The sequence below is a fragment of the Urocitellus parryii genome, chromosome 7, assembly GCF_045843805.1.
Source record: "Urocitellus parryii isolate mUroPar1 chromosome 7, mUroPar1.hap1, whole genome shotgun sequence".
Classification (NCBI taxonomy): Eukaryota; Metazoa; Chordata; class Mammalia; order Rodentia; family Sciuridae; genus Urocitellus; species Urocitellus parryii.
The window spans coordinates 179,495,638-179,511,882 of NC_135537.1; the positions used below are offsets into that span (position 1 = coordinate 179,495,638).

At 62.8% G+C, this 16,245-nt stretch overlaps 1 protein-coding gene across 1 annotated transcript in view; it reads left to right on the forward strand.

Moving 5' to 3' along the window:
- Nucleotides 1–12,443, forward strand: part of Mgat5b (alpha-1,6-mannosylglycoprotein 6-beta-N-acetylglucosaminyltransferase B) — a 58,334-nt gene extending 45,891 nt beyond the window's left edge. The window contains 7 exon segments of the mRNA XM_026404866.2: nucleotides 1,663–1,793; nucleotides 5,473–5,628; nucleotides 6,339–6,485; nucleotides 6,570–6,686; nucleotides 11,321–11,395; nucleotides 11,667–11,923; nucleotides 12,245–12,443. Coding sequence (XP_026260651.2) covers nucleotides 1,663–1,793; nucleotides 5,473–5,628; nucleotides 6,339–6,485; nucleotides 6,570–6,686; nucleotides 11,321–11,395; nucleotides 11,667–11,923; nucleotides 12,245–12,443 — 1,082 coding nt within the window.
- Nucleotides 12,444–16,245: the final 3,802 nt, after the last annotated feature.

Here is a 16,245-nt window from a genome sequence, read left to right on the forward strand (position 1 = left end):
GAGGGCTAGGGGTTTTTCAGATGTGGAGGGGGGGGGCCAGAGGGAGAGTGGCCTGGGGGCAGCCCCAGCTGGAGGCTGCGGGGGGAGTCTGCCTGCCCCCTAGGCCCTTCCCTGGGTCGGGCAGCAGAGCTGTCCTTGCCCTGGCCACTCACAGGGAGAACTCCAGGCCATGGGGCCTGAGCTGTGCTCCTGCAGCTCTGGACGAGAGATGGGCTGGGAGGCCCACCGGTAGAGTGTGGGGTTTGCTGGACTCTGGGGGCTTTGGGAGCACCTCCACAGGAGACCATCGTCTCTCCCTGAGATGCACAGTTATTGATCACGGCTTTTTGTGGCCTCGAGGGGGCACGTTTGATCAGCACTGACGTCCCAATTTGAGAACTGCTCAGATGTGGAAAATGTGCATCTTAAATGGAGAAACAGGGTGTTTGGGATCCAGGCCATTCTGGGAGATGGAGGATATGCAGTTGCCCCCGACCTCCCTTGCCAGAGCAGCCTCCACCTGAGGGGGCAGAGTGCACTTAATTGGATTCAGCAGGCATTCATTCAAGGGCCTTGAGCCTTGCAGGACAGACAGGACAGACAGAGCTGAAGGCATGGCACTCTGGTGTGGCTGTGGAAGGGGAGCGAATGGCTCTCCTGACCCTGGGGCATGGGGTCCTGGGACTGGCGAGGAAGTCCCAGTGTAGACTGAGCCTTAACAGAGACCCAGCCACGTAGGGCCCATGGGTGGGCCCTATGGGAGGGCTATGGACCCCAAAGGGGCTTCTGGGAGGAGGTAACAGGTGAATGGGGTCCTGATGCAGAATAGGATTTTATTTCTCAAGAAATGAGAGGCGGGAAGTCCAGGCAGAGGGCACAGCAGAGGAGATGCTAGGGGTGCGAACGTGCAGATGTGTCCTCCACTCTGTCCTTCACCCAGCCGGGCCCTGTGCCAGGTGCTGGGGACACAGAGGTGAGTGAGTAGCTGCAGCCCTCATGGGGCTTGTATTCCGACAGTAATCAAGATGCAGTACTTTGGTGGAGGAGTGTTGTGACAGGGCATAAAGCCGTGGGGGACGGGCTGCGAGGCCACTGGAGAACCCACTGTCCTGAGAGGGAGTGCCCCCGGTATGGGGGCAGGGACCAAGAGTTGTCCCCAGCCTGGAGACTGCTGGGAGGACTTTGGCCTGTGGGTCTTATGCAGAGGAGGACCCTGATAGAAGCTAACTAGGACCCCTGGAGGAAAGTCCCTGCCAAGAGAGCTGCAGGCCCTGTAGACAGCTGTCAGTTCCAGGCAAGAGTCAAGGGTGGCCTGGACCAGGTGGCAGGGATGGGGGAGATGGAGACAATCCTAACTGGGATGATACAGGGGGTATCACACACGAGGTGTGCAGAGAGAGATGGACCCTTAGCTCTGGGACGAGGGACTGAGAGGACAGCAGACAGTCTGGGCACGTGGGCCCTGCACCTCAGTTTCCTCACTTGAAAACAGTGCAGGGCTGGACGGTTTGGGTTTCCTGCTCTGAGCTGTGACAGGCCTGAGCACTGGGGGACACTCTTCCCACCTGACCCTCACCTCCCACGCGGTCCCCACTCTGCCAAACGGGGACCTGCGGGACAGGGAGACGGGGTGCGCCCTCGGCTGTTTGGTAACCCCTTGCCTTCCGCGTGGTCGGGCTGCAGCTCACACCCCGGACAACTCCTTCATGGGCTTCGTGTCCGAGGAGCTCAACGAGACGGAGAAGCAGCTCATCAAAGGCAGCAAGGCCAGCAACATGGCCGTGGTGTACGGCAAGGAGGCGAGTATCTGGAAGGTGAGCGCAGTACCGGCCACGCCCCCACGGATGGGCCACGCCCCCAGCAGTGCCGGCCAATCTGCGACTCAGGCCCCGCCCTCTGCGGTGCCAATCACGCTCACCCGGGCACAGCCACGCCCCCAGCAATGCTTGCCACGCCCACGCAGACGGGCCACGCCCTGCCGACTCAGGCCCCGCCCCTCTAGTGCAGGCCGCACCTGACCAGCTGGAGGGTTCGCCCCTTCCCCGCTGCCGGCTCCTGTACACCGCCACCGGCGCGGGTTGGTGGAAACTGTCTCCCAGTGATGGTTCAGGAATAAAAGTCCCTGACACTTAAAGACGCCCGAGGCTGACGACTTCTGTCTGCCCCCGCCTCGAGCGTTTGCAGTAACTCAGAGGAGGACTGCATAGGGGACTGCAACCAAATCCTCCGCCCCCTCCTTCTGGACAGTGTGTGCCCCGATAGGGCTTAAGGCCGGGACTCTGGGATGAGCAGCAGCAGGAGGGCTTGAACTTTAGAGCCACCTCTTCAGGGCTGGGGTGGGGAGAAGAGCTGGGCCTGGGGTGACACTGCTGGTGGGTCGCTAACTGCTCTCTCTCTGTTCCCTGTGCTTCCCTTGGCGACGAGGCAGCTCCAGGTATGGAACCTCTGCAGCATGCCCTTGGCTCCCAGCAGGCTCGGTGGACTCCCCTGGGGACATCCCCTGGCTCAGCACTCAGGGTGTGGCTCCTGTAGGGAGGACGGTGATGGGGACAGCAGGTCCCTGCTGGTCAGAGTCTGGCTTGGCTGGCCACAGGATGGTCACTAGGGTTGGGAGGGACAGGGTGGTTGGGATAAACCTGAGGTCTGGGTTCATAGCAAACTTGCCGACGGTGGAGACACGGATCGCAGCTGCACCATCTTACTTAGTCATTCCCACGGTGGCACTGGTTAGGGTAGGTCCCACTGTCGCAGGAAAACCTCAACCACAGTGATTCAGACAAGACTGAAATCTGGCTTTCCTTCCTGGTCACAAAATCAGGAGGTGGTCACGCTGGGCTGGAGAGAGTCCTGGGCCCCCCTTCCTGTATGGGCCCCCAGGTTGCATCTTCACCCCATTCTTCCACGTGGGTCCACACGGCTGCACACACTCCAGCCACAACAGCTGTGTTCCAGCTAGTGAGAAGGAGCAAGGAGAGGGTGCAACATTCAGGGTCATCTTCTTGCCACCTGTCTGACAGATCCCTGTCCCACAGCCATGCCTGGGCGGGACCCTGAGAAGTGGCTTTCCCCCAGCAGCCCCATCCCACCTCATTCTGGGCTCTGACTGAGGACTGGGGCACTGTGCAGGGTGTGCGGCAACAAGGTGACAGGCCTTGGACCCCTGGGTGCTCCCTGGGTGCCAGCTCTTGGGTCCTCTCATTTGGCCTCCGTTCTGTGTGATAGGGACGATTCTTACCAGTGCCATCCGGGGACTCCAGACCTAGACTGCCCAGTGGCCCTTGGTCTGTAGCCACAGTCTGGTCCCTTCATGTGCTTTATTCCCTGGGTGCTGCTGGGGCTTAACCTAGGGGTCTCGCACGCAAGGTGGGTGTCGTGCCACTGAGCTGGACACCAGCCCTGGATGGCGTTTTTAAATCACGGTATTGAATTTTTTTAGTTAAAAATATTTTTAGCCATCTTCTTGCAGGATAATCGACATACAGTAAACTAAATATGTTTAAGGTTCAGGATTTTATGAGTTTGAACATAGAAATTTACCTGTGAAACCACCCCTGCAGTCAGGGTAGGGATTCTCTCCAAAGTCTCCTCCTTCCATCTGTCCTCCCCCATCTTCAGGCAACCAGGGGCTTTCTTTTTGTCACTATGGGTTAGTTTGCATTTTCTAAAGTTCTATGTAAGTGGAATAATGCAGTGTGTACTCAGGTTTGTGTGGACCTTCTCAGTAGTGATCACGAGATTCATCCATGTTTTGGCGTGTACCAACCGTTCATCCTTTTTACTGCCCAGTAGTATTCCGTTGTATGGATATACCACAGTCTGTCTGCTCCTTCAGTTGTTAATGGACATTCGGGTTATTTCTGATATGTGGTATTATAAAGAAAGCTGCTATGAACGTTCATTTAAAAAAATTTGTACAGATACATACTTCCATTTCTTTTGGGTAAATACGTAGGATCAGAATGATTGGGCCATATTGTAGAAATCTGTTAAACTTCTAAAGAAAAGGAATCATACCATGTCACAGTCTTCCCGACAATGTGTGAGCATTCAGTTTTCTTTACAAATTTATGTTAGCCATCTGCCGTTCTAACAGGTGTGGAATAGCACTTTTTTTTGTTGTTTTAATTTGCATTTCCCTAATGACTGGTGATGTTGAAGATATTGTGTATTTATCTTCCTTGTGTCTTTTATACTCATGCATCTTTAAAATTTTTGCCTGTTGCTGGGCATGCTGTAATACCAGGAGGCTGAGGCCGGAGGATCATAAGTTCAAAACCAGCCTCAGCAACTTGGTGAGATCATGCCTCAAAATAAAAAGGGCTGGAGACTTGGCTCAGGGGTTAAGTGCCCCTGGGTTTAATCCCTGATGCAGAAACAATTGCGTATTTTTAATTTTATTTAGAGACAGGGTCTCACTGAGTTGTTTAGCGCCTCGCTTTTGCTGAGGCTGGCTTTGAACTCGCGATCCTCCTGCCTCAGCCTCCCGAGTCGCGTCGTGGTGCACGTCTGGCTTATTTTCTTGCTGCTGAGCTGTTGTGGTTCTCCACGTCTCTGGATCCAAGGTCTCTGTCGAGCGCATGCTTTGCAAATGTTCTCTCCTGGTCTGGCCTTCTCGTCCCTCCTCCCCTTGCCGTGGTTCAGGTCCCTGGGGGCAGTCCCTTCTGAACCTGCCCTTTCACACCGTGTGAGAGAGAGGCCATTGCTTTCTCTCCGGCCTTTCCTTCCTCCGAGGCCCCTCGGTGGCTCTCAGGCTCCCCCTCCCTCGGGGCTCCATCACCCCCTGCTGCTCGGTGGGTGTCTGCTGCTCTGGGGAGGGACAGGACGAGAGGCCCAGGGCCGTCCTCCTGGGTTCAGGTGACAGGGCTGCTCACTTGTCCTCGAGGTCCTTGGCGTCTCCCCTGAGTTTTGGAGTCAGGCTTGTTCCTTGCTCTCGGGTTCCGAAGGGGACATGGAACTCCGTGGAGGTGACTTGAGGTCACAGGTGACACTGTTTCCTCCCAGAGGGGCTTTGCTTTACTCTTGGTTGGTGGCTGGTGGCCCTAGACGTCCCAGATCACCTCAGTCAATGACAGGGACGGCAGCAACCAGAACAGGGTGGCCTGCAGGGGCGACTCCAGCTCCGGTCCACCTTTCCTTCCAGATCATTCCTGAGCAGAGGAGGTGGATGGATGGACAGACGGACAGATGGGTGGTGGGTGGAGGGATGAGGGGTGGGTGTGGGGGGTGACCTGAGCTCCTGAGAGCACCCAGTTCCTCCCAGGCACTCGGTGGGGGGACGTCCTTTGAGGTACAGAGGAGGCCAAGGGACCCACCTGGATCCCTCTCAATGGGTCCCCTCTGGCCTGGTCCAAGCTGCGGAGTCACTGATGAAAACCGAGGACCAGAGAGGAGCGGGGCCTGGCCCAGGGCTGCACAGCTGCGGCCAGGCGCCCCCCTCTGCCCGGGCCTGCTTTGGAGCCCGGGGTGAGGCCGGCCTCCGCTCCTCTTCCTCAGGGGAAGGAGAAGTTCCTGGGCATCCTGCACAAGTACATGGAGATCCACGGCACCGTGTACTACGAGAGCCAGCGGCCCCCCGAGGTCCCCGCCTTCGTCAAGAACCACGGCCTCCTGCCGCAGCCTGAGTTCCAACAGCTGCTGCGCAAGGCCAAGGTGAGTCCCCCACGTCCTCGCCCCGCACGTCCTCGCCCCGCCCGGCCACAGAGCCCGGTCACCTCCGCCACACCTGCCAGGCTGCGGCCTCCACGTGGGGCCCCATCTACATGTGGACACGCCCCAGTAGTGTGCTCTGCTGCCCTGAGCCCTGCGTCCAGTCCTCGGGGGAGCGGCCAGAGCCCGGGCACACATGGGTGCCCAGCAGGCAGGGAGCGCCTACAGGGAAAGGGGCCTGGGCAGGGCCACGGCCTGGCTGTGGGTGACAGGAGCCAGGCAGGTGTTTTGGAGCCTCTGAGTGGGTGGGGGGCAGGCTGGGAGAGGCCCTGGCTGCCGTTCCTTGGGGGCCTTCATCCTGGAGGGCTGCTTCTGCGAGTCCACAGGGAAGGATCTCTCTGTGCAGTGAACAACCTGAACCACCTCACACAGCAGCCCCGATCAGTACCACTGATCAAGCCCCTTGCGGGAGCCAGCCCTGTGCATGTTGGGTGCTGGATCAGGGTTTAGGAGGAGTGAGTGGGGGTCCTTGGAAGTCGGCTGCAGCCTGTTGGGCTGGGGATCCTTGCTGTCCTTCCCTCCGGGGTCACAGACCACAGCACCCCCCAGCCTCACCGTGGGGAGACCAGGCCTGTCCAGGGGGAGGGCTGCCCCGGCCCCCACCCTGCCTGGCTCCAGGCTCCTGCCCTCCCTGACCTGTGCCGGCTGCTCAGCTCTTCATAGGCTTCGGCTTCCCCTACGAGGGCCCGGCCCCACTGGAGGCCATCGCCAACGGCTGCGTCTTCCTGCAGTCCCGCTTCCACCCGCCCCACAGCTCCCTCAACCACGAGTTCTTCCGGGGCAAGCCCACCTCCAGGGAGGTGAGTGGGTGGGGTGGGGCTCCAGGGAGGGGGGGCGACGGGACAAAGGGGCGGGACACAGAGGGCCGCCTGTCTGCCGGCCAGGTGTTCTCCCAGCACCCCTACGCGGAGAACTTCATCGGCAAGCCCTACGTGTGGACCGTGGACTACAACAACTCCGAGGAGTTCGAAGCAGCCATCCAGGCCATCATGAAAACCCAGGTGAGGCTCGGACCCAGCCGGACTGCCGCTGCCCACACTGTGGGCCCTCATTATATAACCAGAGGGACGTGCCCCTCTGGCTAAGCTCAGACTCGGCCAAGGAGTCCACCTCCCTCCCAAACCTACCTCTGAGTCCAGCCATATGGACTGGAGAGTGAGCAGAGGCCCTCACTCACCAACCCAGTGCGTAGGTTTTAGAGAGCATACCTTTGTGCAGTGAACGACCTGCACAACCTTACAGGGTAGCCACTGTTTCAGGGTCACTTATTGAGCACAATGAAGGGCCAGGCCCTGTGAGCACTCCTAACACAGATTGGGTGCTAAGTAAATGTCTTCAGGATGAAAGCGTGGAGCTCCTTCAAACCCTGCTTTAGGTGTGGGTCTGTATCCTTTAAGCAGCCCATCTCGAGTGACAATGTGCACATAGCTCTTCTGGGGACCTGGTGGACAAGATCAGTTTTCACTCCTGATGGGGCACCAGGTCCATCCATCCTTGTCTGGAGATGAGTGTTTCTAGAGTGAGTGCCGAGCAGGGCTTGCCAGGTCCTGGCGCACACGTCTTCAGCTGAAACAGACAAGACCAGGGTCCCGCCAAGGAGCTCACTCCGACCCTCTGTCACAAGACCCTATCCCCTCCTGGGAATCATCTTAGACCGCCTCCCTCTCCCCTGGAAGTCCCTCAAGGTCACAGACTGAGCTTTGGCTCTCTGGGGTGCCCCGAGGCAGGGGTCCACAGGGGGACTCTCTGGGAGGGGTCAGGAGGGAGGGCCCCAGGAAGGGGGGGTCCTGAGCAGGGTGGGGGAGGGGTCAGGAGGGAGGGGCCCAGGAAGGAGGGGTCCCAGGAGGGAGGGGCCCCAGGAAGGGGGGGTCCTGAGCAGGTGCCTGGAGCTCCCCACCCTGAGCCCCTGGGCCGGGGGTTCAGTCACATCCCAGAGGAGCAGCAAGTGGACGGTCCTCCTCCAGCTCCCTCCCACCCGCAGCTGAGGGCTTCAGCCTCGCACAGGCTGGAGGCAGCCCTGGGTGGACCGTCTAGGGCAGAGGGGCTGTGGGGAGCCGCTATCCGGCCGTGTGCCGCTGGCCCTAGGGATGGAGACGGGGTGAGCCCAGGGTCACCCCCAAAGTCCTGGCCAGGCCTGGCAGAGCTTAAGGCGAGCAGGAGCCTGGCTGCTGGCCACGCCCCAGGCAAGGCTGGACAGCGGATTATTACAGGTTCAGGGGTTTGAGTGGGGCTGGAGGGCCAGAGCCCGGGAGCAGCCTCCGGCAGGGGCCTTGGGGCTGAGGGGGTCACTGCGATCCACAGCCCACGCCCCCCCCCCGTCCTCCTCCCCAGTCCTCAGCCCACCTCCCTGGGCCCTGCTGGCCTCCTCTTGCAGAGGGGCAGGGGCAGGGGGGGAGGGCCGCCAGCCCGGCTCTTCCCAGCCCCGTGAGGACTGGCCTGACCCCAGGGACCGCAAGGAGCCTGTGCGGGGGCGTCCCCTCCCCAGACCCGAAGGCTGGGCACAGGGGAGGGGGCTGAGCATGGGAACGCATGTGCCTAGGGTCCCAGGCCCCTGCTGCTCCGACTCGGGGACTGGGACTGGGGACTGAGGAAGGAGGCTGCCGGGGGAGGGGCTGGGGGCCTCCTTTTCATGACTCTTTTATGTTTTTACATGAACATGTGTTTAATTTTGTGATTCAGGTAATTTAAAAATGGCAATAACAGGGCCCAGGACATAGCTCAGTGGTCAGGCGCTTGCCTTCAGGAGGCCCTAGTTTAGCCCCCGGGAAGGAAGGGAGGGAGGGAGGCCATGACCAGGGACCCAGGAGCCAAGGTGTTGACATCTGGCCAGTCCAAGCCTCACGGGGACCCAGGCCTCACAGGGACCCAGGCCTCACGGGGACCCAGGCCTCACGGGGACCCAGGCCTCACGGGGACCCAGGCCTCACGGGGACCCCAGGCCTCACGGGGACCCCAGGCCTCACGGGGACCCAGGCCTCACGGGGACACCAGGCCTCACGGGGACCCAGGCCTCACGGGGACCCCAGGCCTCACGGGGACCCCAGGCCTCACGGGGACCCAGGCCTCACGGGGACACCAGGCCTCACGGGGACCCAGGCCTCACGGGGACCCCAGGCCTCATGGGGACCCCAAGCCTCACGGGGACCCAGGCCTCACGGGGACCCAGGCCTCACGGGGACCCCAAGCCTCACGGGGACCCCGGCCTCACGGGGACCCAGGCTTCACGAGGACCCCAGGCCTCACGGGGACCCCAGCCTCACGGGGACCCAGGCCTCATGGGGACCCAGGCCTCATGGGGACCCCAGGCCTCACGGGGACCCCAGGCCTCATGGGGACCCCAGGCCAGGCCCACCTGCCCAAAGCCTCCTCCCGAACCCCCCCTCCTGGCAGTTCACCCCTGGGGGCTCCAACACTCCCAAGAACCACCTGGGGAGGGAGGCTTCCTGCAGTCCCAGGCCACCCAGCCCCTGACCCGGGCACCGGGGGTGGCCTCAGAAGTGGCATTTAAACACGCACCTGGGGGTGCCCAATCTGCTCCAGGAAGTCCACTGAGGAACAGCTGGCGGGGGGCGAAGGGCCACCTCAGGGGGCCAGCTGCTCCTCCTGCAGACACCAGGCCCCGTCCCCCCACCCTGCGTGGCCAGGGTGGGCCGGCTGCCCTTCCCTGCCCTGGGCGGTGGCAGCTGCATCTCCATCCAGAGCCCAGATGAGGCCATCGCCGCCCCGGCCTCTCCCAGCACCTGTCACCCTGTGGAGACGATGCCCTGCACCCCTGTCACTAGACCTAAGGGGGGGGGGTGACCTGCAGGCAGGCTGCTGCCCCACGGGGGGTTCACGGCAGGCAGGACGGGAGCGCGCCCTGCGCACAGGGCCTTTGAATCACCTCGTGACAAGTGCTTCAAACACGGGGGACGACTCCAGGATCCGCTGTCACCCTAGAGCTGGAGGGACACTGGAGAGGAGAAGCTCTTCTCTGGCCTTTTCTTTACATCCTGGGTTTGAGGACTTGGCCCTGCAAGGGGCCCGGCAGCCTGCAGGGCAGCGCTCAGAGGCTGGACTCTGCCCTGGGCGTCAGGTCCTTGTGGCCACTTGTGGGGGGTGGGGAGGGGAGCAGGGTGGGACAGGCCGGCCCAGCACCTGGGACAGAGGTGGTGGCTGGAGGGGGACATTGGTGTTCTCTGGGACTCTGAGCAGCCCTGGGGTTGAGAGCAGATACAGAGCCTGGTGAACCAGACCTGGGACAAGGTCAGGCCGGTGACCTCTTGTCCCTGGAGTCAGAAGGTGGCCGGGACCAGCTTCAAGGGAGCAGTGGGGTCTATTCCCTGGGGCCCTGAGTGTCGGGAGTGTCCCTTTGGTCAGAGGGTCAGGAGGGGCCTGCAGCCCTAAGAGGTGGGCTCTGCGGAAAGCAGGGCCCCACGTAGCTCCACTGGACATCCTGCTGTCCCCGGTGAGGAGGGAGGGGCACCCCCGGGGCCTAGGGTCTCGTCCTGGAGTGGCAGCAGGGAGAGGGTCGCTGGGGACGGGGCGGGTACCACTGTGCAGGGCTTGCAGCAGGGAGAGGGTCGCTGGGGACAGGGCGGGGCAGGTACCACCTTGTGGGGCTTGCAGCAGGGAGAGGGTCGCTGGGGACAGGGCGGGGCAGGTACCACCTTGTGGGGCTTGCAGCAGGGAGAGGGTCGCTGGGGACGGGGAGGGGCAGGTACCATCGTGCGGGGCTTGGGGAGCCAAAGGCTGCAGCCACCTCCTCTTGAGTCCGGCTGGTCAGCCCCACGTCCTGCCGCCCTGCCCTCTCCACCTGCGGGCCTTCCCAGGCGGCTCTCTGTTGGGCCTGCGGTGAAGCACAGGAGGGGGTGGGGAGGTGCCCCCTGCCTCTTGGTGTCCTTCGCCTCCTGTGCTCCAGCCACTCTGCCCACGAGCCCCGGCGCAGGCCGCCCTGGACCCTGAGACCATTAGGTAGCACGTGGCCTCTTGTGTAGCGCCTCCTTGGCAGCCACATGTGGCCTGGGCAGGGCGGTTGACAGATGTCACCTGTTCCCTCCCACTGTAGCGCCCTGGGTGAAGGTTCCAATCTGGGGTGGGTACAGGTGGAGCTTTTTGATCCCACAACCTGAGTCCCACTGTGTGCCAGGCATGGTACCAGGCACCAGGGACTCTGGGGAACAAGCCTAGTCCCCGCCCTGGAGGGGCCCTGGGCTCCTGAGAGAGACGGGGGGTGGGCAGGACGCAGGGGCACAGGGGCACAGGGGCACAGGGGCTGGTCTTGGCAAGGGGAGGAGTCTGGGTGCTGAGGACCTCCGGGAACACGGCCCTGTACCAGGAGGGCGTGGGCTCAGGGTGCTCTGAGGGGGTGGCTCTAAGAGGGGCCAGGCTGGGGAGGGGGCACAGAGCCCAGGAGGGGTGGAGGGCAGGGCTGTGGGCAGGTGGGGGAAGGGGCGGGGACGACGAGGCCAGGAGACAGGAAGGGTCCAGGGCTGAGCCTGAGTCTGCAGGGTGCCCTGGAGGGTGTGGGGAGCAGGGACGGCAGCGGAGGGGCCCAGGTGGACAGGGTGGTTGCTCCCTGGGCCGTGGAGCAGAGCAGATCCCCCAGTGCCAGCCCGGGCCCAGCCACAGGCCTCTCCGCGTGCGCCCTCCACAGGTGGAGCCCTACCTGCCCTACGAGTACACCTGCGAGGGCATGCTGGAGCGGATCCAGGCCTACATCCAGCACCAGGTGGGTGGCCCTCCGCTCCCTGCCCGTCCCAAGGCCATCAGGGCCGGGAAGGGGGGCTGTGTGGGACACAGGACGCTGCAGGTGGGACCTCGGCCTCCTTGCCCTCCTGCAGAGTCCCTGGGGGCTCCTGGGTGTGGGGTGGGGCTACTGGAGGAGCAGGTGACCTGGGCGTGTGCGGGCGTGGCCCCTGCCGAAGCTGCAGGGCTGGGTCCTGGGTGGCCAGGCCATCTGCGGCCCACTCCGCCTCCCTGACGCGGCTCTCCTCCTGCAGGACTTCTGTGCAGCGTCCAGCCCTGCCCCGCCCGGGACCCGCGCCTCGCACAGCCCCTTTGTCCTGGCCCCCAACGCCACCCACCTGGAGTGGGCCCGCAACGCCAGCGAGGTCCCCGGGGCCTGGCCCCCGCCCCACTCGCTGCGGGCCTGGCTGGCCGCCCCCGGGAGGGCCTGCACGGACGCCTGCCTGGACCACGGGCTGGTCTGCGAGCCGTCCTTCTTCCCCTTCCTCAACAGCCAGGAGGCCTTCCTCCAGTGAGTGCCCGCTGCCCGCCCGCCCGCCCCGGGGGCCTGCCCTCCGGTCAGTCAGGGGCCTGCCTCTTGGTGGACCCAGCCGCCACCAGGACGCCCCCTCCCAGCCCCCCCTGTGTCCCCCTGCCCCTGGGGCCCGTCCCAGCTGGGTGGGCACCTTCTCCACAGGGCGGCCATGGCGTCCCTCCAGCTGGGACCCGGCCCCTGTCCCCCAGGCTCCCAGAGGCCGTTAAGGAGCTGAAGCTGCCTGTTCCCGAGTCTGGGGCAGGGGTGCGGAGAGGGTGGGCAGTGCCCCGTGGTGACCGTGCTGTGGCGCCCGCGCAGGCTGCAGGTGCCCTGTGGCAGCACCGAGTGGGAGATGCACCACCTGTACCCCGCCCTCGCGCAGCCCGGCCAGGAGTGCTACCTGCAGAAGGAGCCGCTGCTCTTCAGCTGCGCCGGCTCCAGCACCAAGTACCAGCGGCTCTGCCCCTGCCGCGACTTCCGCAAGGGCCAGGTGGCCCTGTGCCGGGGCTGCCTGTGAGGTGGCCGAGGCCCTGCCCTGCGCCTCCCGACAGAGAAAGCACCAGCAGACCCCAGCTCCAGCCGCTCGCCTGCGCGTGGCTCCCCGGCTGGGGCTTCCCTCCCAGCCTGGCAGTGGCCGGGGAGAGCCAAGCACAGTCCAGGGGAGGACCAGCCCCGGGCCCTCACCTGGGGGTCCTCGCTCTCCCCTGGGACTCACGGCCAAGTAGATATTGGGCTGGTTGGAGGGACCCAGAGGCCCAGGAGCAGGTGGTCTGAGGCCCCTGGCTTTGGGCAAGGTAAGGTCTGGACCAGGGGAAGAGCCTGGCCATTCCTGGCCCTGGGTGAGGCCTCCTGATTTACGACATGGGCAGCAGGGTCCCCTGGGGGAGCCCAGGAGTGGACAGCAGCCTGGCCCCGGCCTGTGCGGGGAGAGACCTGCGGGGTGTACCCTCTTCCTGTGAGGGCCGCCGAGCCGGCAGGGCCAGGCAGGTCCCTCTGGGGTTGTTTGGGGGTGGACAGAGGGGAGGGTTGTGGGAGGTAGGCTGGGGGCCCGCCTCGGCTCGGCCTCGCCCCGCCCTGTTCCCTCTCCATTTCCTGAGTCCCCTCCCTCTCCACTTGGGTGCGGGACCACCTAGACCCTGGCCGGCTTGTCCCCGTCCTGCTTGTCCCAGATCTCCCCGTGGGCCGAACCCAGTGGTATGACCTGCAGCCCCAGATGGGCGGATCTGCCCCACAGCCTCCGTCCAGCCCGGCCAGGGGCAGGCTTCCACCCGGCAGGGCTTGGGGTGGGCTGCCCACCACCCCGGGCACCCCCAGCCCGTCCCCGCTGCCCGGGCCCCCAGCTCCCGGCGGCCTCCACCCGTCTGTGCTGCATCCGTGTCCCCCTTCAGCTTTGTCCAGCCTCAGACCAAGATGGAGCCCCGTGCCCATCGTGTGGCATGCCTGCCCCGCCCCCGGGTGCCCGTCCCTCCGCCCACAGCCAGAGCCCCGTCTGAGTCCACGGTCAGAATCACTGCCACCCCTGGCCGGGAGAGGGCTTGTCCACCCGGCCGCCCGCCCAGGGAGGCAGCCCCGGGGCCTGAGAGTTGGAGGAGGGCTGGAGGTGACCGGTCCTGGGAGCCACTCCTGGCCAGGCTGGCCCCGGGGCTGCAGAAACCACGGCGGGAGGAACTCGCTGTCCCCAGGACCTGACCCGTGGGGGGAAAGCAATAGAGACACTCTCTCTCTCTCTCTCTCTCTCTCTCTCTTTTTTTAAAGATTTATTTCTTGAAATAATAAATATTTTATTGGGATGTGAGATGCAAAGAGGAATTGTGCCACTCCTCGTCCTTTACGGGGACCCCCGAGGCTTGCTCATGGGGGCGGGGGCTCGGGGCCCCGGGCTCTGCCTTATGTCCCCTGGAGCACACGGGACCCTGGGTTACAAAGCTGGCACCGGGGACCGGTGTACCCCTCCCCGCGGTGACCACAGGGACCCTCCTCGTCACTGCACCTGCTGGGCAGGCAGAGTAGTGCCCTGTCATGCCCACCTCGAGCCGGCCTCGCGGGCTCCAGCAGGCCGGGCACTGATAAAGGCCAGGCGATCCCGGAGGACCTGTGGTTTGTGGAGGCTCTCGTCACTCAGGGCACGGGTCTGGGAGTTTGACGTAGGAGTGGTCACCTTTGTGCTTGACTGTCCTGTGGGGTCATTTCCCCATTTTACCGTCGAGAAAACAGAGGCACAGAGAGTTTAAGTACCTTGCCCAAGGTCACACAGCTTGTAAGAAGGGAGGAAATGGGGACCATTTCACAGTCGCTGTGAGCAGCACAGGAGCCACAGGAGCGGTGCCACACGGCACCAGGGCACAGCCCGGCTCGAGGCTTCATGAGGTCCTCTGTTGAGACGCCCATGTCGGGGCCTCTTTCCAGCCAGGGAGTCTCAGTGGGGGTCCACTTGTGCCCTGGAGGGCAGGACTGCCCAGAGACACTTCTGATTGTCATGACTGGGGGATGGCGTGCTACTGGCAGCTAATGGGTGGCGTCCAGAACGCTGGTCAGCAGCCTACAGTGCCCAGGATGGCCAGCCGCAAAGGCTGACCAGCCCACAGTGTCAACGGCACTGAGCTAAACAGAGCGGCTCCAGGCCGGCAGTTCTCCAGGTGGGGCCTGCCTGGGCCGCCTGGCTCTGGGCTTAGAACCCTGTGGTGGGCCTCCCGCTCGGTTCAGCAGGTCTGGGGGCCGGGGAGGGGCCTTGAATCTTTGACAGACTCCCAGGTCTGCTGCTGCTGCTGCTGTTGGGCCAGGGGTGGCGCTTGGGGAACACCATCCGCCCAGCGGGTGCCAGAGCCGTTTTCCAACAGGAGCCTATTTTAATTAAGTTCCCAGGCCACAGTGACTGTGGCCATTCTTCTCTATTTAGGATGTGATGCAGGTGGAGATCTGACACGGCCAGGTCTGCCCACAGAGATCAAAGCCAGCTGCCCGGGACTCCGAAATCCTCCGGTCCCCTCGTTGTGCAGATGGAGGCCTGAGGGGCGGGGGCCTCACCTGGAGCACACAGGCAGAGGACAGCTGGCCTCTGTCCCCATCTGTCTCTCTTGCTGCTGTGCTCTGCCCAGCGGAGCCTGCGGACAGAAAAGCTGAGCCAATACTGGCCAGGGTCCTGTCCAGCAGGAGTGGGGTGGAGCTCTGAAATCTGGCCCAGGTCTCTTGGGAGCCCAGCCTGGTTTTTAAAATGGACTTTGACTGGGCACGGTGGCGCACGCCTGTAATCCCAGCAGCTCAGGAGGCTGAGGCAGGAGGATGGTGAGTTCAAAGCCATCCTCAGCAACATATCGAGGTGCTAAGCAATTCAGTGAGACCCTGTCTCTAATAAAATACAAAATAGGGCTGGGGATGGGGCTCAGGGGTCGAGTGTCCCTGAGTTCAATCCCTGGTCCCCCCCCAAAAAAAAAACAAATGGGCTTTGTTCTTTGGAGCCATGTGAAGTTCACAGCAGAAGTGGGTGGATGGACGGAATTCCCACACACCCTTCCCCACACACCACAGCCTCCCCTCCGTCAACGCTCACCAGAGTGGCACGTTCATCACAGTCCAGGAACCTCCACTGCCACCTCACGACACCCAAGGTCTCCATCAGGATCAGTCTGGTGTGGCGCATCCCAGGGGTGTGGACGAGAGTTTAATGACTGTGGCACCGTTAGAGCACCGTAGAGCAGCTTCCCTGCCCCAAGACCCTGAGCCCTGCCCATCCACCCCCACCTCCCCTCCAGTTCTGCCTTTTCCAGAATCTCACCCAGCTGGAGCCACACACAGGCGGCCTCTTCAGTCTGGCGACTTTGCGTTTGAGGATCCTCTGTGTCTTTTCATGTTTGATAGCTTAGTTCTTTTTAGTGGTGAGTAATATTCCACCGTCTGTATGGGCCACAGTGTGTTCATCCATCCACCTACCTAGGGGCACCTGGGTTGCCTCCTGTCTTTGGCAGAGGCAGTGAATAAAGCTGCTATAAACAGCCTGTGCAGATTTCCGTGTGGACAGAAATTTGGATAAATATGAAGGAGCAGGATTTCTGGATCGCACAGTTAATGTGGGTTTCGTTTTGCAAGAAACTTCCGGTGCCAAGCTGTCTTCCGGAGCGGCTGCCTCGTGTGCGACTTCACCAGCCTGGAGGAGAGTCCCTGCCGCTGCACACTTGTCACATGTGGTGATCTGGGCCACTCTGGTGGCTGTAAGGTGGCGTCTCCTCGTGGTCTGTGTTTCCCTGGTAGTGGGGTGAGCAGCGTGGATTCCTGTCTGTGTATCTCCTTTGATGGGGTGTCCAGGTATTTGATCTGCTTTTAGT